Source organism: Heteronotia binoei, chromosome 1 (genome assembly GCF_032191835.1).
Source record: "Heteronotia binoei isolate CCM8104 ecotype False Entrance Well chromosome 1, APGP_CSIRO_Hbin_v1, whole genome shotgun sequence".
Taxonomy (NCBI): domain Eukaryota; kingdom Metazoa; phylum Chordata; class Lepidosauria; order Squamata; family Gekkonidae; genus Heteronotia; species Heteronotia binoei.
In genome coordinates, this window is record NC_083223.1 from 173,756,673 (window position 1) to 173,773,025 (window position 16,353).

General features: G+C 41.7%; 1 protein-coding gene across 2 annotated transcripts in view; it reads right to left on the reverse strand.

Annotated features, from left to right (window-relative positions):
- The window catches only part of RMDN2 (regulator of microtubule dynamics 2), a 38,840-nt gene extending 23,066 nt beyond the window's left edge, over positions 1-15,774 (reverse strand). Inside the window, exons 1-6 of one of the 2 annotated variants that reach the window (XM_060244299.1) lie at positions 15,709-15,774; positions 14,223-14,277; positions 9,950-10,419; positions 7,545-7,740; positions 5,475-5,577; positions 1,179-1,239 (exon numbers count right to left, since the gene is read on the reverse strand). In XM_060244299.1, the coding sequence (XP_060100282.1) occupies positions 1,179-1,239; positions 5,475-5,577; positions 7,545-7,740; positions 9,950-10,404 (815 nt within the window). In that variant the 5' untranslated portion in view covers positions 10,405-10,419; positions 14,223-14,277; positions 15,709-15,774. The other variant, XM_060244308.1, reaches the window with a different exon arrangement.
- Between the last annotated feature and the right edge of the window lie 579 nt (positions 15,775-16,353).

Below are 16,353 nucleotides of genomic sequence, written 5' to 3' on the forward strand. Positions count from 1 at the left end.
CTAGCCTTGAGAGCTTCTAAGTTGGAGTCCAGTAGCACCAAAATTTTTGGATATGAGCTTTTGAGGGTCAAATGTCCTTTCATCTGATACAAGTTGGATCAGAACTCTCCAAGTCCTTATATTCCAGTTTGAAGGTGGAAGGGTCTTGATAAGAAGGAATTTAGGCTGCAGAGGTACAATGTGCATGGTACCTCTGTATCCTGAGTCCCTTCTTTGCAACACCCTTCCCATCTTCTGACTGAGATATAAGGACTTAGAGAGCTCCATTCCTACTTGTATCTGAGGAAGAGAGCTTTGACTCTTGAAAACTTATACCCTGAAAGCCTTGCTGGTCTCTAAAGTGCTATTGGACTTGAACATAGTTGTTATGCTGCAGACCAACACAGCTGGCTACTCCTCTGAAAAGATCTCCTTGAGAGCTTGTGTGGATTTAATTTTATACTCAGTCATATTACTGCTCTAGAAGTATTATTTCCAAAATCCTCTACTTTGACATAGAAAACAGACCTAAAGTTAACACAATCTCAAGAAAAAACTGAACAGCTGAAACATCTTTCCCACTATAAAAGTGATCTATGCAGAATACAAATCAGCTGTAAACCACTAATCACCATTTTGCTTATGTTATGGTATACATTTTAATACCTGAACCCTGTGAGGTATTAGACCATTGTTCTGGTAGCACAAAGCAGACCTCTCTACAAGCAGTGGTGATGGGAAGATGTGCTCCTGACATTAATCCGTCCAAGTCCTCAGCCCAACCACTCCCTATCAGCATGAGAAGCCAGAGGAAGGAGAAAGATACATTTGTGAGCAACTCAACAATTTTACACTACCAATTTTCCTTTTCACTGTTAGCAAGGTGTTGGATTAAGTACCAGAACATTTTAGTTTAAGCCCAGCTTTGGAAAGGTTCAGCAGTTTCTTTTTTAGACTTATGGCTAACTCAAAATATGAGGAATACCCTGCATATGGAGCACTTCTTCCACAGGAGGGGAAAATATGCAATAATCATACGCTTCTCTTTCTTTCATTGCAGATATACACCCTGGGAAGATGCTCTTGGTCCTGCCTTCCTAGCATGTAAACAAGGTCTATAGGCTTTAGAATTCAAATACAAATTGTTTACATATGAGATAAGCCAATATGGGTTCATCCTACTTCCATTGAAGACTCACCATTGATGACTCTCAGCACTTGATGAATCAAGATTAACAGCATTTTCACCCTTAAGTTTTCCTGGAAAAGATATGGTATAAGGTTAGTTTATATGTTCTTTATACTGTGTCCCCTAATGCATCATTCTTTGTCTGGCTTCTGCCAGTGGTTAAAATAGCAAACTAAGTAGAACAACAATTAATTGAAACTCTTAATAGGCCAAATCAAACCAGAAGTAAAATGTAAGCACCCACAACAATATTATGTATAGTTTACCAATAAGCCGGACAACATTGGATCGAGAACAAATAATAAATTAATCACCTTCTTTCCATTTGCAGACCATCACAATCTTGCTTCCAATTACACATCCTTAAACCATTCATTTCACACCAATTCAAAATGTATTTAACTTGGAAATAAATTTATCATTGCAGCTAAATCCACAGCTTAGTCCTATATAAAAATAGGCCTACGCCCTAACTCAACTATGTCAGGCTGCAAAATAGTATGACTTCTTAGACAATGCAGATAATAATTGTGCTGTTTCATATTAAGTCCAGTTAATGGTCTGAGGACATCTGAGGCTGGAACTAAGCAGGTGTGGAACTAGGTCAGCCCCTGGAATGGAAGACTACTTGAAGTCACATATAGCAGAGCCATGCAAGCATAATAAATCAATATCAAATTTATTTCAGAACAATTATTTTTTGAAGTACAAAGCAGATCTAACCAGCTGGCTTTCAATGATGTACTTGTGGGACATACCTCCAGGACAAATGTGTTTAATATTGCAGATTATAATAAAAAAATATTTACAAGCAAGAACCTGTGAGACTCACAATGTGGAGGAGGGGAATCTCATTCCCTCCCCTTCCCTTAAATTAACCATCTCTGCAAGCCTGGCTGATGTGACGGCAGCAGCTAAGGCTCCTGCTCCTCCTCCCCATAGGGAGGGAAATCTTGCTCACCTCTCTTCTCCTCCATTCTGTCTGCCTGCTTCCCGTTTCCCCATTCCCTCTGCCACCACCCCTAACCCCCTACCTCTGAATAGAGCAGCAGCAACTCTTGCCCTTTTCCTTCTATCTGGCTCAAGTGGTAGCTCCCCCTCTTCTAAGGCCTTCCATGTGCACAAAGGTGGGAGGCAGCTGCTGAGCCAGTGAACAAGCATTTCCATGCAACCACAAACAACATCTCTCTGGTTTTTTTGGAGCGGAGGGGGAGATTTAATGTCCCCCAATGTTTCAAGTTTTCATATTTTCTACAAACCTGGAGTGTCCTCAAATTTTATAGAAAAATCTCCCTTCTCTCTATATAGCCCCAGCCCAAGGGTTTAAGATGAGAAAAACCTCATCTGGAAATATCACTATCTTTCTTAGATTCAGCCAGCCTTTCTGCTAGCTCCTGAAACCTTTTGCAGGAGAACAACAGATTGGGGCAGCCTATCATCCTAGTATGATATAAACTCAGCAAAGCACCTCTGTTGTCATCTTGCATGAGAGAGGACAGTATTGGAAGAAGGCAAACCAGAGGTTCCAAGTCTTTAGCAGGATCTTTAATTCCAGCTGTTATCTATTTCTGTAGCAGTTTCGCCTCGTCATCCCATTAGGATATTCTCACTCCCCTCTCCAACAAATACCTGAGGAGGTGAGTGAAATGCACTCTGCTTGGAGATTGGGTCAGAAGATGTTCTTTTTGGGTTTTGGAGTTCTCCTTTGGATAGCCCTGCCATCACCTCTGGATTTGTTCCTGTGAGTCTCCCTACTCCCACCTGCTGCCCAGAGGTATAGCACCCCAGTTGTTTGTAGTGTATATGAACAGTCTAGGCCAGTGTTTCCCATTTGCAGGGTCATGACCCGGTACCAGGCCACGGAAGCCTCACTACCGGATCACAAGAAAAGCCAAAGCTAGCCCCGCCCCATCTCTGTATTGTGCAAAGAGGAGCTGGGTTGCCTCTCCTTCCTTCTCCATTCCCAGCATTTGAGAGAAAAGCTAGCATCCACTGGCACTTTAGACCCATGAAGTGTTCTTCAAGGTATGAACTTTCATGTGCCTTGCAGTATGTTCTTTTGGGGAGATTTCCCCAGGAGGTCTGGGTGGCAAAGAAAGGTGTGTATGTTTTTTTCAGCCGGGAGGGGCAGGGAATGGGCATTCCAGTACCTATTTTTTTTTTTTACCAAACGACCCCTGGGCAGAATTTTTGCTGGCTGGGGTCATCTGATGGTGAGGAAAGCTTTTTTTTTCCCCTTTGCCCCCCTTCTTTATTTTTTCTTTCTTTCCCTGCAAGTGATGCTCTGTCTGTATTCTTGGAGCTGGGATGGGGGGAAGCAACAGTGGGAGGGCTTCTAGTGCCCTGGCCCCACTGGTGGACATTCTGGTGCTTTTTGGCCATTGTATGAGGGAATTTTCAACTGGATAGTCCACTGGCCTGATCCAACATGTCTCCTCTTATGTTTATGTTCTTTCTTTCCATTTCTTTCTTTCCCTTTCTCTTTCTTTTTTTCCTTCCATTTTTACTGGATGAAACTTTTCTGTTCATCATACTGTTGTTGCAGACATAGGAGCTCTGCCAATGAAAAGCTGGCACCCCCAGTTGCAGCCAGGTGGCCTTCTATGAGATTTCTGTGTGAGTGAATGAGAGTAAGAGGTGTGGGGCAGAAGAAGATTATTGGAGATTACTGCGGTATATCTCAACAGCACTGGAAGAGATGGTACTATGAACGGCACCATTTGACTGATCCTGCTTTTAACAGCTGTCTGACACCAAAATTAAACTCCTCCTGTAGAGGATTAAAAAGGATGAAAGTAGTTCATTGGCTAAGTATCTGCACAACAGGTTGCTTTTAAAGGCATGGGAAACACAGCCAGTAAAAAACTGCAAGCCCTCATAAATAACTTTTTTTGGATAACTGCAAAAAAGCTTATATGAACTTCACATAACTTGAAATTAATTCATTAATTACAATACAATTCTCTGCTACCTTTCACAGCAATTTCCCCGTGTTTCAACAAAAGAAAAGTATGAAAAATAGATTTTCTTGAAACCAAGCAAGCTTGGTTGTAGCTTGAGGCAGGGTTCCAGTAGCAGCAGCTGAAGGAAGGGCCTACTAAATGTGTCAGCTGCCAGAGCCCAGTGTGGATGGTACACAGTGCTGGCATTCCTGATGGCAATGGCAACAGCACGCCCAACTGAATACATTGGCCAGTGCTGTTGAGGAAGGGATGTGTAGGTGGTGCAGGCAATTGAACATGGACATTAGGAGTGCTTGCAAGCTGGAGAAGAATACACAAACAGATAGGTGCATACAGGTGTGGAGATGAAAAGAGATGACCACCCACTTTCCACCCCCATATTGGCTCAGCATGAGTTTGAGAGATTTTTCTGAAAATGAATTTACTTCCGAAGAAGAGGCAGGTTTGGGGGAGTGCCCTGGAAGTGACATCACAGGAAAAGGTGGAGTTTTGGTTCAGTGTGCCCCGGAAGTGACATCACTTGGTCCTTGACACCACAGGAAATGACACAATTCCTGGCTCCTGGCTCCAGCCCCAAAGTCTCCTGGCTCCACCCCCAAATTTTAGTGGGCCATGAAGGAGAAGTGTAAAAATAACCGGGCCATGGGAAAGAAAAGTTTGAGAAAACCTGGTCTAGGCCAAGGGTAGCAATCAAGCAATGTATCTTAACTAAAATACAACTTTTTCACATTACATGACTCTACAGTAAAATACAGTTTTTAGACTGCATTTCTAGACCTGGAAAACAAACATAAGAAGGTTGCTAAGCTACTGCCAAAGGTTTACAGATGGTAGTATACGTAAGAGTGGATGCTGTTCATTCAGTATTGCTTCACCCGCAATCCTACACATAGTCTCTCACACACACACACACACATATATACAGATGTGACAGTTCTTTGCAGAAGGGACAGTATCCCCCCATGTTTGTCAAGAAAGACATTAACCAATCTGGGCTTGAAATTCTGGAGCTCAAAAGCCCAGCTTGGCTAATAGAGAGGTGCTAACATATCAAAGAGATGGCATGTTTTCATTCCTAGATGTAAAGTCAAACCTTATCCAGTTTGACATGAGGCTTTCCCCAGCTTTGCTCTCTCCTCCAAACTGGTCAGTTTTCATATCTGTCAAGCTCCCTTCTGGCTATCTGCCCATCATTTACCACGGTACCAATTGCATGAATGAGACCAAAAGAAAACTAAGTGGAAATGATGGTATGGTTCACTTTTTTACAAGTCTGTTTAACCTTCACTCTGTCTTGAACTATCCCATATAATTTTACTCAAGGAGTTTGTAGCACAGCCTACCTTCAGAAGCATAGTTCTTTTTTTCTTCCACATCTGTCGTTAGCTCAAACATATCCCCATAAGCTCGGGCAAGTCTCCAAAGAAAACCAGCATAGTTTTTATACTGCACAGAAACAGAATCAGACACTTTCAGTTTCCTTTACTGTAATTGTTAATTTCAATTATAATTACCGATTACATGCTTTTAAAAGAGGCATTCACATTCCTTGCATACCATGTTCAGACTGCAGAGAGTGAAGAATATCCATTGTGTTGTACTCTGTCATTTTATTACTTTTGTATGTTCTTCCTGCTACATCTGTTGCAAAGAAAAGTGTAAATCTTGGCAGAAAAATAATGTTTTCAATTTTTTTGCACAATAAATTCACAGCTGTAACTCATTTGTTGTGAGGGATTCAGACATCTTCCCGTAAGGAGTTCTGTTGTGGGTATATTATGTTTTTCTAGTGCTAAAACCACAATACTTCAGTACCAAGAAAACTAAATTCTTCCATTGCTGCTTAGCTTGCCAAATGGAATATAGCTGGAAAAGATTTACAGGTATGGTAGCAACCAGTAATACAATTCTTAGTACAGTGTCATGTCTAGCTTTGTGATTTTTCTTCTAAAAAAAACTTCTGTGGGCTTTGTATATCCTTGCAAAACAGCTTCAACATAGAATTGTTTAAAATTAGGTTTAGCAAATGGTAAGCAGTAGGAATATGTCTCCATTCTGAGATGTTTCATTAGGTTTTCTTTTATACATATTCAGTTCCTTGCTGTGCTTTCTTTGCATCTACACAAACAAACCACAATTCATTCACGTTGCAAATAAGCTGCAAGTTCTCAGGCTCTCACATTTCCTCCTTTCTCCCATTGCACATGGATATATGTATTGAGATCTCCAAGTTTTAAATTCTTTGTTTAATCTACAGTTTGCTGCAATGTCCAAGTTGGGGATTTTTTTTTTGTTTTTCTGTTCCTGGTACAAATTTCTAATCCAGGATTAAACTGTAGCTTGGAATCCCAAAAACCAGGGAAAAAACAAGTCCCAGTTTTTCATGGCATCCAAATTTAAATATCACAATAAACTGCTGGTAAGAGACCAGAAAGTCTAAGTCTGGATTGTCTTCAGTCATGATTCTGTGGAGCTGGCCCTACAGTGAGCTGATGTGCTGTCCTCAGGCAGTAGATTTAGGAGAACAGCAGCCTCCACTTTATCTTTGGCTACCAGCTTGCCCTTGCCTTTGTCTGCCCCTCAACTCCATCACTTCCAGGATGTAGTTTGTGCCTCTTCCCTTCTTGTTTCCAAGCATCCTGAAACTCCCCCTCCCATTTTAAGTGTATGAAAAGGCAACAGAACTCCCCATCCCCATTGTGGCCCACATACAGCTTTGTTTCCACCTCCTCCTCAAAGTGTTTTTGTAGCACACAAAGCCACCACAACACACCTTCCTATACCACAAAAGGAACATCTCAGAAGCACAAGAAGCCATGTATGTGGAGCCAATATTGCAGCTTCTCCCTGAGCCAGCACTGCCCCACCTTCTGACATGGGCATCACTGGCACTGGGAAGTGCTGTAGCATGACTTTTGTCACATGTCATGGGGCTTCTCAGGTTATTTTCATGGCACAGGATAAAGATGCTTTTCATCAGTTTCCATGCTGCAAAGATAACATAAGAGGCAGCTTCTTTAGCAAGACAGCTTCTATGTGCAGTAAATTTACCTCCAGCTCTTTGTCCATGACAGGGGCCACTTCTGTTATCAAACTAATGCTACAAGTGTGGGCATCTCTTCCTCTTTACTGAGTAATAACCAACACTCTGTCACTTGGATAAGGGATAACAGTTTTCAGCATGAAAATATTTGCAAAGATGTTATCAATGTTTTTAAAAATCCCAAAAGCCTTCAGGCACTGGTACCAGATTTTCAGGCAATTCTATCAGGTGTCAGATCATTTTCCAACCTTGCTTAAAGTCAACTTCCTCTAATAAATTGTAACATTATCAAAAAAAAATTGAATGCACCACACACTGTGTTAAAGATACATGCTGCAAAGAACATTTGTGTGACACATGTCCTTTGTACCTTTTCTTCATTTTCAAGCAACAGTCTGAAGCTCTCTCTTTTCTCATTGTCGGAACCACAGTGCAATGTGTCCACCTGCTGTAGAAGATTAAACAATTCTATTTTATCTTCTGGTGTCAGAGTAGATGCAGTCGAACTGTTCCATCCTTTTTCTTCCTCGGATTCTCCTTCAGTATCCGTGTGAGCGGTAGCATAGCTAAAATACAGAACAAATACTCAACGGAAACCCAACACTCAGGCAGCAAGGACCGTTCTGATGCAACCTGTTTTTACCAACTACCCAGACTTAAGAATATTTTTCAGTTCACATAGGGCTCACTGTCACTGTAAAGTATTTACCACTATAAGCAATAGATTAATGTTTTGTTATACAAGTTTTTTTTATTTTGTTTAATATGCTATTGGAGAACACTTCATTGTACACAAAAAAGGGGAAAAAAACAGAACATTAACTGATATTTTCAGACCTTGAAAGGCCAGGACCCAAAACTATGCACAACTAATTCCAAGAGGATTTAGGACTTGCAGCTGCATCTCCATATCAAATACCATGTCCAAGTAATTGAATGCCTCTATAATAACTCCTTGGATACTTGAGTCCAGTGGCACCTTTTTATTTTATTCAAGCTTCTGTGTGCATCTTTCAAACAACTTTATCGTGCTGTATGATAATTTGCTGCTTACCCTCTACCTATATGTATAGACTGAAGAAGTGTCCATGCCCACAGAAGCTTATGCCTTGAATAAAACTTGGTTGCTCTTAAAGGTGCCACTGGACATGAATTCTGTTCTGCTGCTGCTGCAGACCAATACAACTACCCACCTGAGTCTATCTTTGGATGATCTTTTTGAAATTAGCAAATCCAAAATCTATGGAATTTAAACTCTAGTGCATCTTTTTTCAATATGTATATTACCACTGTACATGTTTCTATAATACTTGTGTTTGAAGTTAAAAACTTAGGAAGATAGAACATGGTAGTTTAAAATTACCAACAGAAAAAGCTGAATGGTAGGAAAGATTTAAAAATCATTTAGAAGTTCCTGCATGATACCATGAGCTTGGGAATTAGCAGCTTTTCAGCACCATATGAAATGCCTTTTGCTGAAGGTATTTTGATTCATCATAAGAATCAGTGTCATTCACTGAACCACCAAGACCTTGAGATAAGAGTTATTTCCTCCATGCCAACAAAAACTCCCCTCCTTTAAAAGCAAAACAAAACTCTGTGAAGGCCTTAATTGCCACAGACTAAAAAGCTTTCACAAGATTTTCAGGCATGTACAAATTATAAAGAGATGTTTGTATAACTGGTTAGATCCAACAATCCAGGGATCTTAGCACATCTCATGTACTTTCCCTATCTTCCACATTTAAAACCCCAGAAACATTTCCAAGCCTTGTAGAGGTGATTCTTGGGGTCTTGAGACTGGCATGGAATGATACCACGCAGGCTGCTGGGATGCAGAGAGGAACAGAAAGGAGGTGAAATCAATCCCTCTTTCATCAGTGGAATGCCAGTGATGGACAAGGCACAAAGGGCCATTTCATCCTCTCATCCCCTCCTTACTGCATCCCAGAATGGCCTGCATGGCTGTTACTCCACACAGGGCCTGTGACCCTGGGATTCAATCTCCCTAGGTCAAAAATGGCTTCTGGAGTACTTCAGATACTTTGGATCCAAGGCATTTAGGGCTCTTCAAGGTTGAAACCAGCTTTTTGAATCAAATTTGCAAACAACCAGAAAGCCAGTGTAATTAGAAAAGCACTGGCTTTATGTGTTCATTGTGCAAGTCCCAATTAGGACTCAAAGATTTCAGGTTTTCACAGCTGGTAACATCATTAGGGTTTGTAGAATCTTTCGGGATCAAGTACCATGTTCTACTGGAGAAAGTTTTCCTTCCAGACGTTTCATTCTCAGCTGCGGAGAACATCCTCAGTGGCGTTGCAGCCGGAGCAGGCGCTCAGACCTTCTTGGCTGCTGTGCATTGAGACTCACTCACTCAATGCACAGCAGCCAAGAAGGTCTGAGCGCCTGCTCCGGCTGCAACGCCACTGAGGATGTTCTCCGCAGCTGAGAACGAAACGTCTGGAAGGAAAACTTTCTCCAGTAGAACACGGCACTTGATCCCAAAAGATTCTACAAACCCCAATTAGGACTCTTCAGCTGGTACAATATGCAGCTGCTTGTTTCTGGACCATGATACTCTGTGGGTTTTGCAACTGCTTTCCAACACTTACACACATATACAAGCCAAGAACTCAGATTTAAAATGCAAGATATGATTCAGGAAAAGCAGTGTATAAATAAATGTTTTCTAGATGCTAAAAAAAAAACAAGTGAGTAACTGCAAAACAATTTTTAAAATTAGCTCATAGGCTGGACTATATTAAAAATACCTACCTGCCTTCACTTTCCGCTTCCTCAGAACTGTTGGTTTCTGACACACCTCGGGCTACCTCAGCTTTCCGTTTCCTTGTTCCTCTGTGTAAAGGGCTGGTCCTACGAGTATCTGTTTTCCCTTGGAGCTCATCTCGAACAAGTTCTTCCAATTTGGGAACAGCTTCTTTCAGAAATGTCACCTCCTTTTTAAGCTCATCCACACTTATCAGCAGGCCATTAAGTTTCTCAAGTATCTGAAGCTGCCTTCCTTGCAACAGCATCACTGTTCCTTGCTCATTCTGTGTTTCATGCTGAAAATCTACCAAATCAAAACTGCTCTCTGAGTTCAGAAGTGTGGACAAATGTAGGGCTTTCCTACGTTTCCGACTCATGCTATACCAAAGCACAACAAAAGTAATTCCAGCAGCTCCTACCATTAGGCCAAGTATTAGTCTTTTGTTTTCAGAATGGGCCATTCTTTTCTTCTTCTTCTGTGGAACAGAAACTGGCTTTTAATACTCATACAGTGGATGGAAGCAATACGGGCAGTTTCCCTTAACAAACCAGTTAAGCAGAGTCACTGATAAAACACAGAAGTCATTGAATAAAATGTTGGCAGCAATGTGAAACATATTTGCATAGACATTTTCATGGAAGTGCAATTTTCATTTTACTTCATCTATACCCCATTGTTTCCTCCAATGGGAACCAAAAGTAGCTTACACAATTCTCTCTCCTCCATTTATCCTCATAACAACCCTGTGAGGTAAATCGGGCTGAGAGTGTATAACTGACGCAAGGCAACCCAAGTAAGCTTCTGTGGCAGAGTGGGGATTCAAATCTGGGTCTCCCAGATCCTAGCCCAGTGCTCTAACAACTACACCACATTGGTAATAAGAAGTCACATGATAACTGCAGAAAGGCCTGGTTTTGTTTTAGGTCTGCCTGGGATGGAAAGCTGTTTGAAATTCTGAGAATTAATCCATTTAAATCCTAACGACTGCCCTTATTGATACAGTGAGTCTATGCAGTAGTGTTAATGAAGGTTTCCTGAATATGTTCTGCATGTACAAAGACCTCATATCACCATGACCTCCCTATCTCCACATGCCCCCTGCACAATTCATTACCTTCAGATATCTTTGAAGGCACACAGGGCTCAAGCCTTGGCTTACACCACTCAAGGGTAAACTGGCAGAAATGAGGGGACTTTCCAACAGTATAAGGTTCGGGCTTTGCAGGACCTCGCCCAGTTCCACAAGGCCTGCAATACCATACTCTTCCGGCTTGCTTTCGGCTGACTTTGAGACTGTAACAGCAGGAGGAATCCAGGAGATACTGATGCCATCGGATCTGAACAACATCAGAATGTTACTAGCACCAACTGTTTTTAAATTGTTTTAAATTTAATTGATTGTAATATGATGATTGCTGTAAGCCGCCCTGAGCCTGCCTCGGCGGGGAGGGCGGGGTATAAATTTAATGAAGGGCTTTCTCTGTTATGGCCCCTACATGGTGGAATCAGCTGCCGGAGGAGGTGAGGGCCCTGCGGGACCTAGTTCAGTTCCGCAGGGCCTGTAAGACGACCCTCTTCCGGCTAGCCCATACCTAGCTTGAGAACCTAACACAACTTGCCAGATTTCCTTTATATATACTAGAATATTTATTAATTTTTAGAGTTTTATCTGTTTTATCTGTTTTAATTGTCTATTCCCTCACATGTTTAAATATTGCTTATTGTTATGTGGGATCTATTGTTGGAAGCCGCCCTGAGCCATTCGTGGGAAGGGCGGGATATAAATTCTAAATAAATAAATAAATAAATAAAGTCTAAACCTAACCAATAATCAGAGACCACAATCCAATACAGAGCGAAAGGAACTGGATAGTGGCCAGTGTTTTATTTCAGTGGGCTTTTAATACCTTCATTTGAGCCTTACTACCACCAAAAGTTTTCTCAGTATTTTGAGATGCAGGTGAATACTAAACAGCCACTTCTCTGCACATTCCACCCCCCCCCCCCCTTAATACACTAAAATCTAAGTGTATTCAGTGACTGGGGAGTTTGACCAGGAAATCTAAAATGTATGGGTTCATGTAAGTCTACATGAAATGGTCTGTTTCTCCATAGATTTCCATAGGCAGAGTTTTATTTTTGATTTAGTTTTTTAAAGTCTACATCTCTTAAAATCAAGGCACTTTACAGATGCTAAAGCAGTCATGTTGCTTTTCACATGGCCTTGGGTCAGCCATAGCTCTGGCAGAGGTTGTCCTTGAAAGGGCAGCTGCTGTGAGAGCCCTCTCCAGCCCCACCCACCTCACAGGGTGTCTGTTGTGGGGGAGGAAGATAAAGGAGATTGTGAGCCGCTCTGAGACTCTTTGAAGTGGAGGGCAGGATATAAATCCAATATCTTCTTCATAACTTCTTCACTGTGAGGTTTTGTTCCAGTCTAGCATCTAAACTAGATAAGATAGATTGGTTTGTTTGGAGCATCCACACAAAACTGTTCTTAATTATCCACTTTACTAATTTTTTCTTGCTTTGTTCTTATCTTTCCCAAACTTGGTTTGAGCTGTTCTTTCTGAAAGATCACAGTCTAAGCATGTTTGTCCACTATATGGGCAGGAAGTTGACATTTCTGAAAGTCCATCTTCTGTCAGTACTGTTCTGCTTATCTGATCTTCTCATAGCCACTAGAAGCGTTTCCAGGCCATTTTTAAAAATGGCAATTGCCAGACTGCTATAATGTTACAACCATCTATTGGCCTGATCTGCTAGTTCCTTTGAATTACCATTTTTAAGGTTTTAAAAAATCCTAACAAATCAAGTTATAAGAAACCCATCATTGCTCAATTCTATTTTTCAAAGAATTCATTTAGAAGCTTAGTATTAGAAAACCAGTTTGACATAGTGGTTAAGAACACTGAACTCTAATTTGGAGAACCAGGTTTGATTCCCCACTCCTCCACATGCAGCCAGCTGGGTGACCTTGGGTCAGTCACAGTTCTGAGAGCTCTCTCAGCCCCACCTACCTCACAGGGTGTCTGTTGTGGGGAGAGGAAAGAGAGGTGTTAAACTGCTCAGACTCCTTTGGGTAGTGAAGGGCAGAGTATAGAAACTTCTTGCTGAGCATTACTGATTCTGTTATTATTCCAATATTTAATAAATGGTGGTCATTGATATAAAAAGTGTTCCTGTTTTTAGCCTCCCTTGCCAAATGTATTTGTACACATATTTTTTTTTAAGTCTAGCCCTTTTTACAAAAAAAGAAACTGGGATTCATAACAACATGTCAGCTGACTTAGCAAAGTGTACACAAAACCCCCAGGTGTTCTCCACTGCCCATACAAATATCTCTGCCGACAGGAAAAGAGAATCCTTGCAATGTGGATACAGACTTGGTTAACGCAAAGTAAGGCTGTAATCTCCTATGAAAATCTACCTGGGAGTCTGCCTCATTAAACAGATTAAGCCTTACTACTGATTAAACATGAGTAAACTCAGGCTCAGATCGGAAAGCATGGAGGGCGCTGGCCCACAGAATTGCCATGGATTTGCTTCTGAAAAAACATGCACAGGATCAGACCATAAGAACTCTGTTGGAAAAGACCTATGCCCTCTGTCTCATACAGTGGCTAAGCAGTTACTCTGTAGGGACAACAACAGGGCACAGAGACCTAGGCCTTCCTCTGCTGTTTTCTTCAAGCATTGGTATTCAGAGGTTTACTGCCTCCAAATGTGGAGGTTCCATTTAGCCACCACATCTAGCACTGTAAATCAAGTGTTAAGGCAGCATTTATAAACATATCTACTTTGAAATCAGTCACATTTAAGGGCATACCTGACATTAATAAACATGTTTAGGTCACGGCCACAAAACTGGTAGTCATAATAAACCAAGGAATAAAGGAGACTTACTTTCAAGGAAGTGGTTTTACGTTAGAAATATCATAAAAAGTTGATTTCTTGATATCAGGGGAAACTGGACTCTGCAACTAAATGGCAATGATGGATTTGAAGCAAATTCTTAAAGCAGTGTATAGTTAACTACATGTCAAACGATAACCACCGATGAGAAATTTCGTTACAAGGTAAATCGAGAGTCATGACCAACAATGGACCTGAACTGTCAATAACCACGGCAGGTAAACGGACAGAGAGATTGGACTATAGCCATTCAGAGGTCTCTGATAATTCTCCAGTGGGGCGCGCGAGGGGAAGACTGCAGGGAGGGCAACTACCTAGTCCTGCGAGCACAAGCCCCTCGCCCTCTAGCTGAAAAGACCGCCCTACCTTTTGTAAGCTGCTACTGCTGCTTCTTAGCGCGGTGAGCGCGAGAATTTCCTACCTACGCGGTACGCTCTCGTGTGGAAGACGCTGCCATAGCCTCTCCTGTTTCAGTTCCCGAGCAAGCAGAGGAGAGAGTAGGCGGTGAGCCTTAAGGGCCGCCCACAGTTTCCGGGACCCGGATACTGATGGGCGGGCAGTATGTATGAAACAAACCCGAGGGCGCGCCTTAACCTGTGCGCTCTTGATGGTTGGTGTTTGCGTTGGCCCCCTGGGAGTCCGCTGAGTTGTGCGTTAATGAGCGAGATACCGAGGAGGTGATGAGGAGTCGGTTCGCCTTCCTCTGCTTCCGGTTTCTTGTTGGGCTAGTGCTTTTTTTCTTCAGAAAACCAGAGGTCGAAATTGCAGATCTCCCAGGTGGATCTACTCTATTAGAGGAGAAAGACAAGGAACGGTACTGAGGGCCTTAGAAAAGGATGGGGAAGCAGCAAGTGTACCCGGAACATCCTTTTTGCTTTTGCAAGGGACGCTCGAAATGGTGAGGTACTGGTACTTGTGCTCGCAGGACTAGGTAGTTGCCCTCCCTGTTCTAGAATCTATTGCTTCAGACCAACACAGCTGCCCACTTGGATCTATTTACACTGCACGTGTGAAAGCGCTTGAGCCTTTTTTCCATCTTCAGTGCTCCTGTGAAGGCCAGTAAAACAGAGCTAAACGCATCCTGTTCCTGAATCAATTGATAGCCCTGCTGGAAGGTTGCATAATTTGAACCCTTCTTTGTTTATTATGCCAGCGTTCTGTGAGATATGGATTTGTAGTCTGACACCCACCATTTGTTTCCATAGAATGGGATGCATTTGGTAAAGCCTAAGTCTCTGTACATAAGAGACTCTTAACACCAAGAGCAAAGATGCCACCCAATAACATCAAGAGCTATAATCAGTACCACATTACAGACGGTAGAAAATTGTGACACCTTGTTTTTGTTTACTTCAAAATAGATTCAGTTGCAACAACTAGCAGAGCCATGTTAGGGAGGCTGGGTGGAATGATACAGAACTAGATAAAGTATTAAATGCCTAATGTGAAGCTGATGTTTCAAGGATACTTGCAGAGAAATAGCTATAACCGTTTTAGGGAAATAAGCTTACAGTACAATCCTAAAAATACTTTCCTATAAATAAGCCCCATTGAATAGACCTTAGTAAGATTCTGAGTGATTCGGCACAGATCAGTTGAGTAAGAAAAGAGCTTTCATGTGAAGGATGACTGGGAGGTACTGTTCCCATATTATACTGCTTTCCTATCTAAAATACATTAAAGGACTTAGAGGGTAGCTTACATCAAACAAGTGGTATGACAAACACTAAGTACAATTTGGAAATATAATTTAACTAGCTCACAAACAGAATGACAACACAAAACTAGGAACAGTAAAGTACTGTTAAAAATGAATGAATTGATAAGCATGGTGAGCTCGAGAATTTCCTACCTACGCAGTACGCTCTCGTGTGGAAGACGCTGCCACAGCCTCTCCTGTTTCAGTTCCCAAGCAAGCGGAAGAGAGACTGACTAGATTTTTAAAAATCTGGTTTCCTTTTGGGGGAATCATTTCTGCTAGTATCTTTACCACACATAGATCCAAGCACAGCAATTATACTTTCTGGAAGTCAAAGCTAATATAGAAGAAGCCATCTATGGAGCCACAACCATTAAAATAATGGCTTAAAAACTAGCCAGCACCACTCTGAACTAACCTGTTAATACTTTCCTATGAGTAAGCCCTGTTGAATAGACCTTAGTAAGACTAAATTCTGCATGACTATGTGGTCCTGTCTTGCATTGCTGAGACTTGTGTGGATGAGTTGGTGCGGTCAGTCTATTCTAATAACTTTCTAGTCTTCTTAACCCATGTTTATCTGTAAGTTTCAAGCAAGCTAGCACTCCCATTTTTCTCTACCCTTTCTTTTCAGTGGTCAGACAGTGAAGCAAGATGCCACGCAATAACACCAAGAGCAAAGATCACTCACTATGCAAGACTAGCCAACTAGTCTTCTTGTGGAAACAAAATTAAGGAATAGGAGAACCAAGTTGGCCACCTTGAGCTCATTCAAAAAAAGGATAAGATGTGACACAA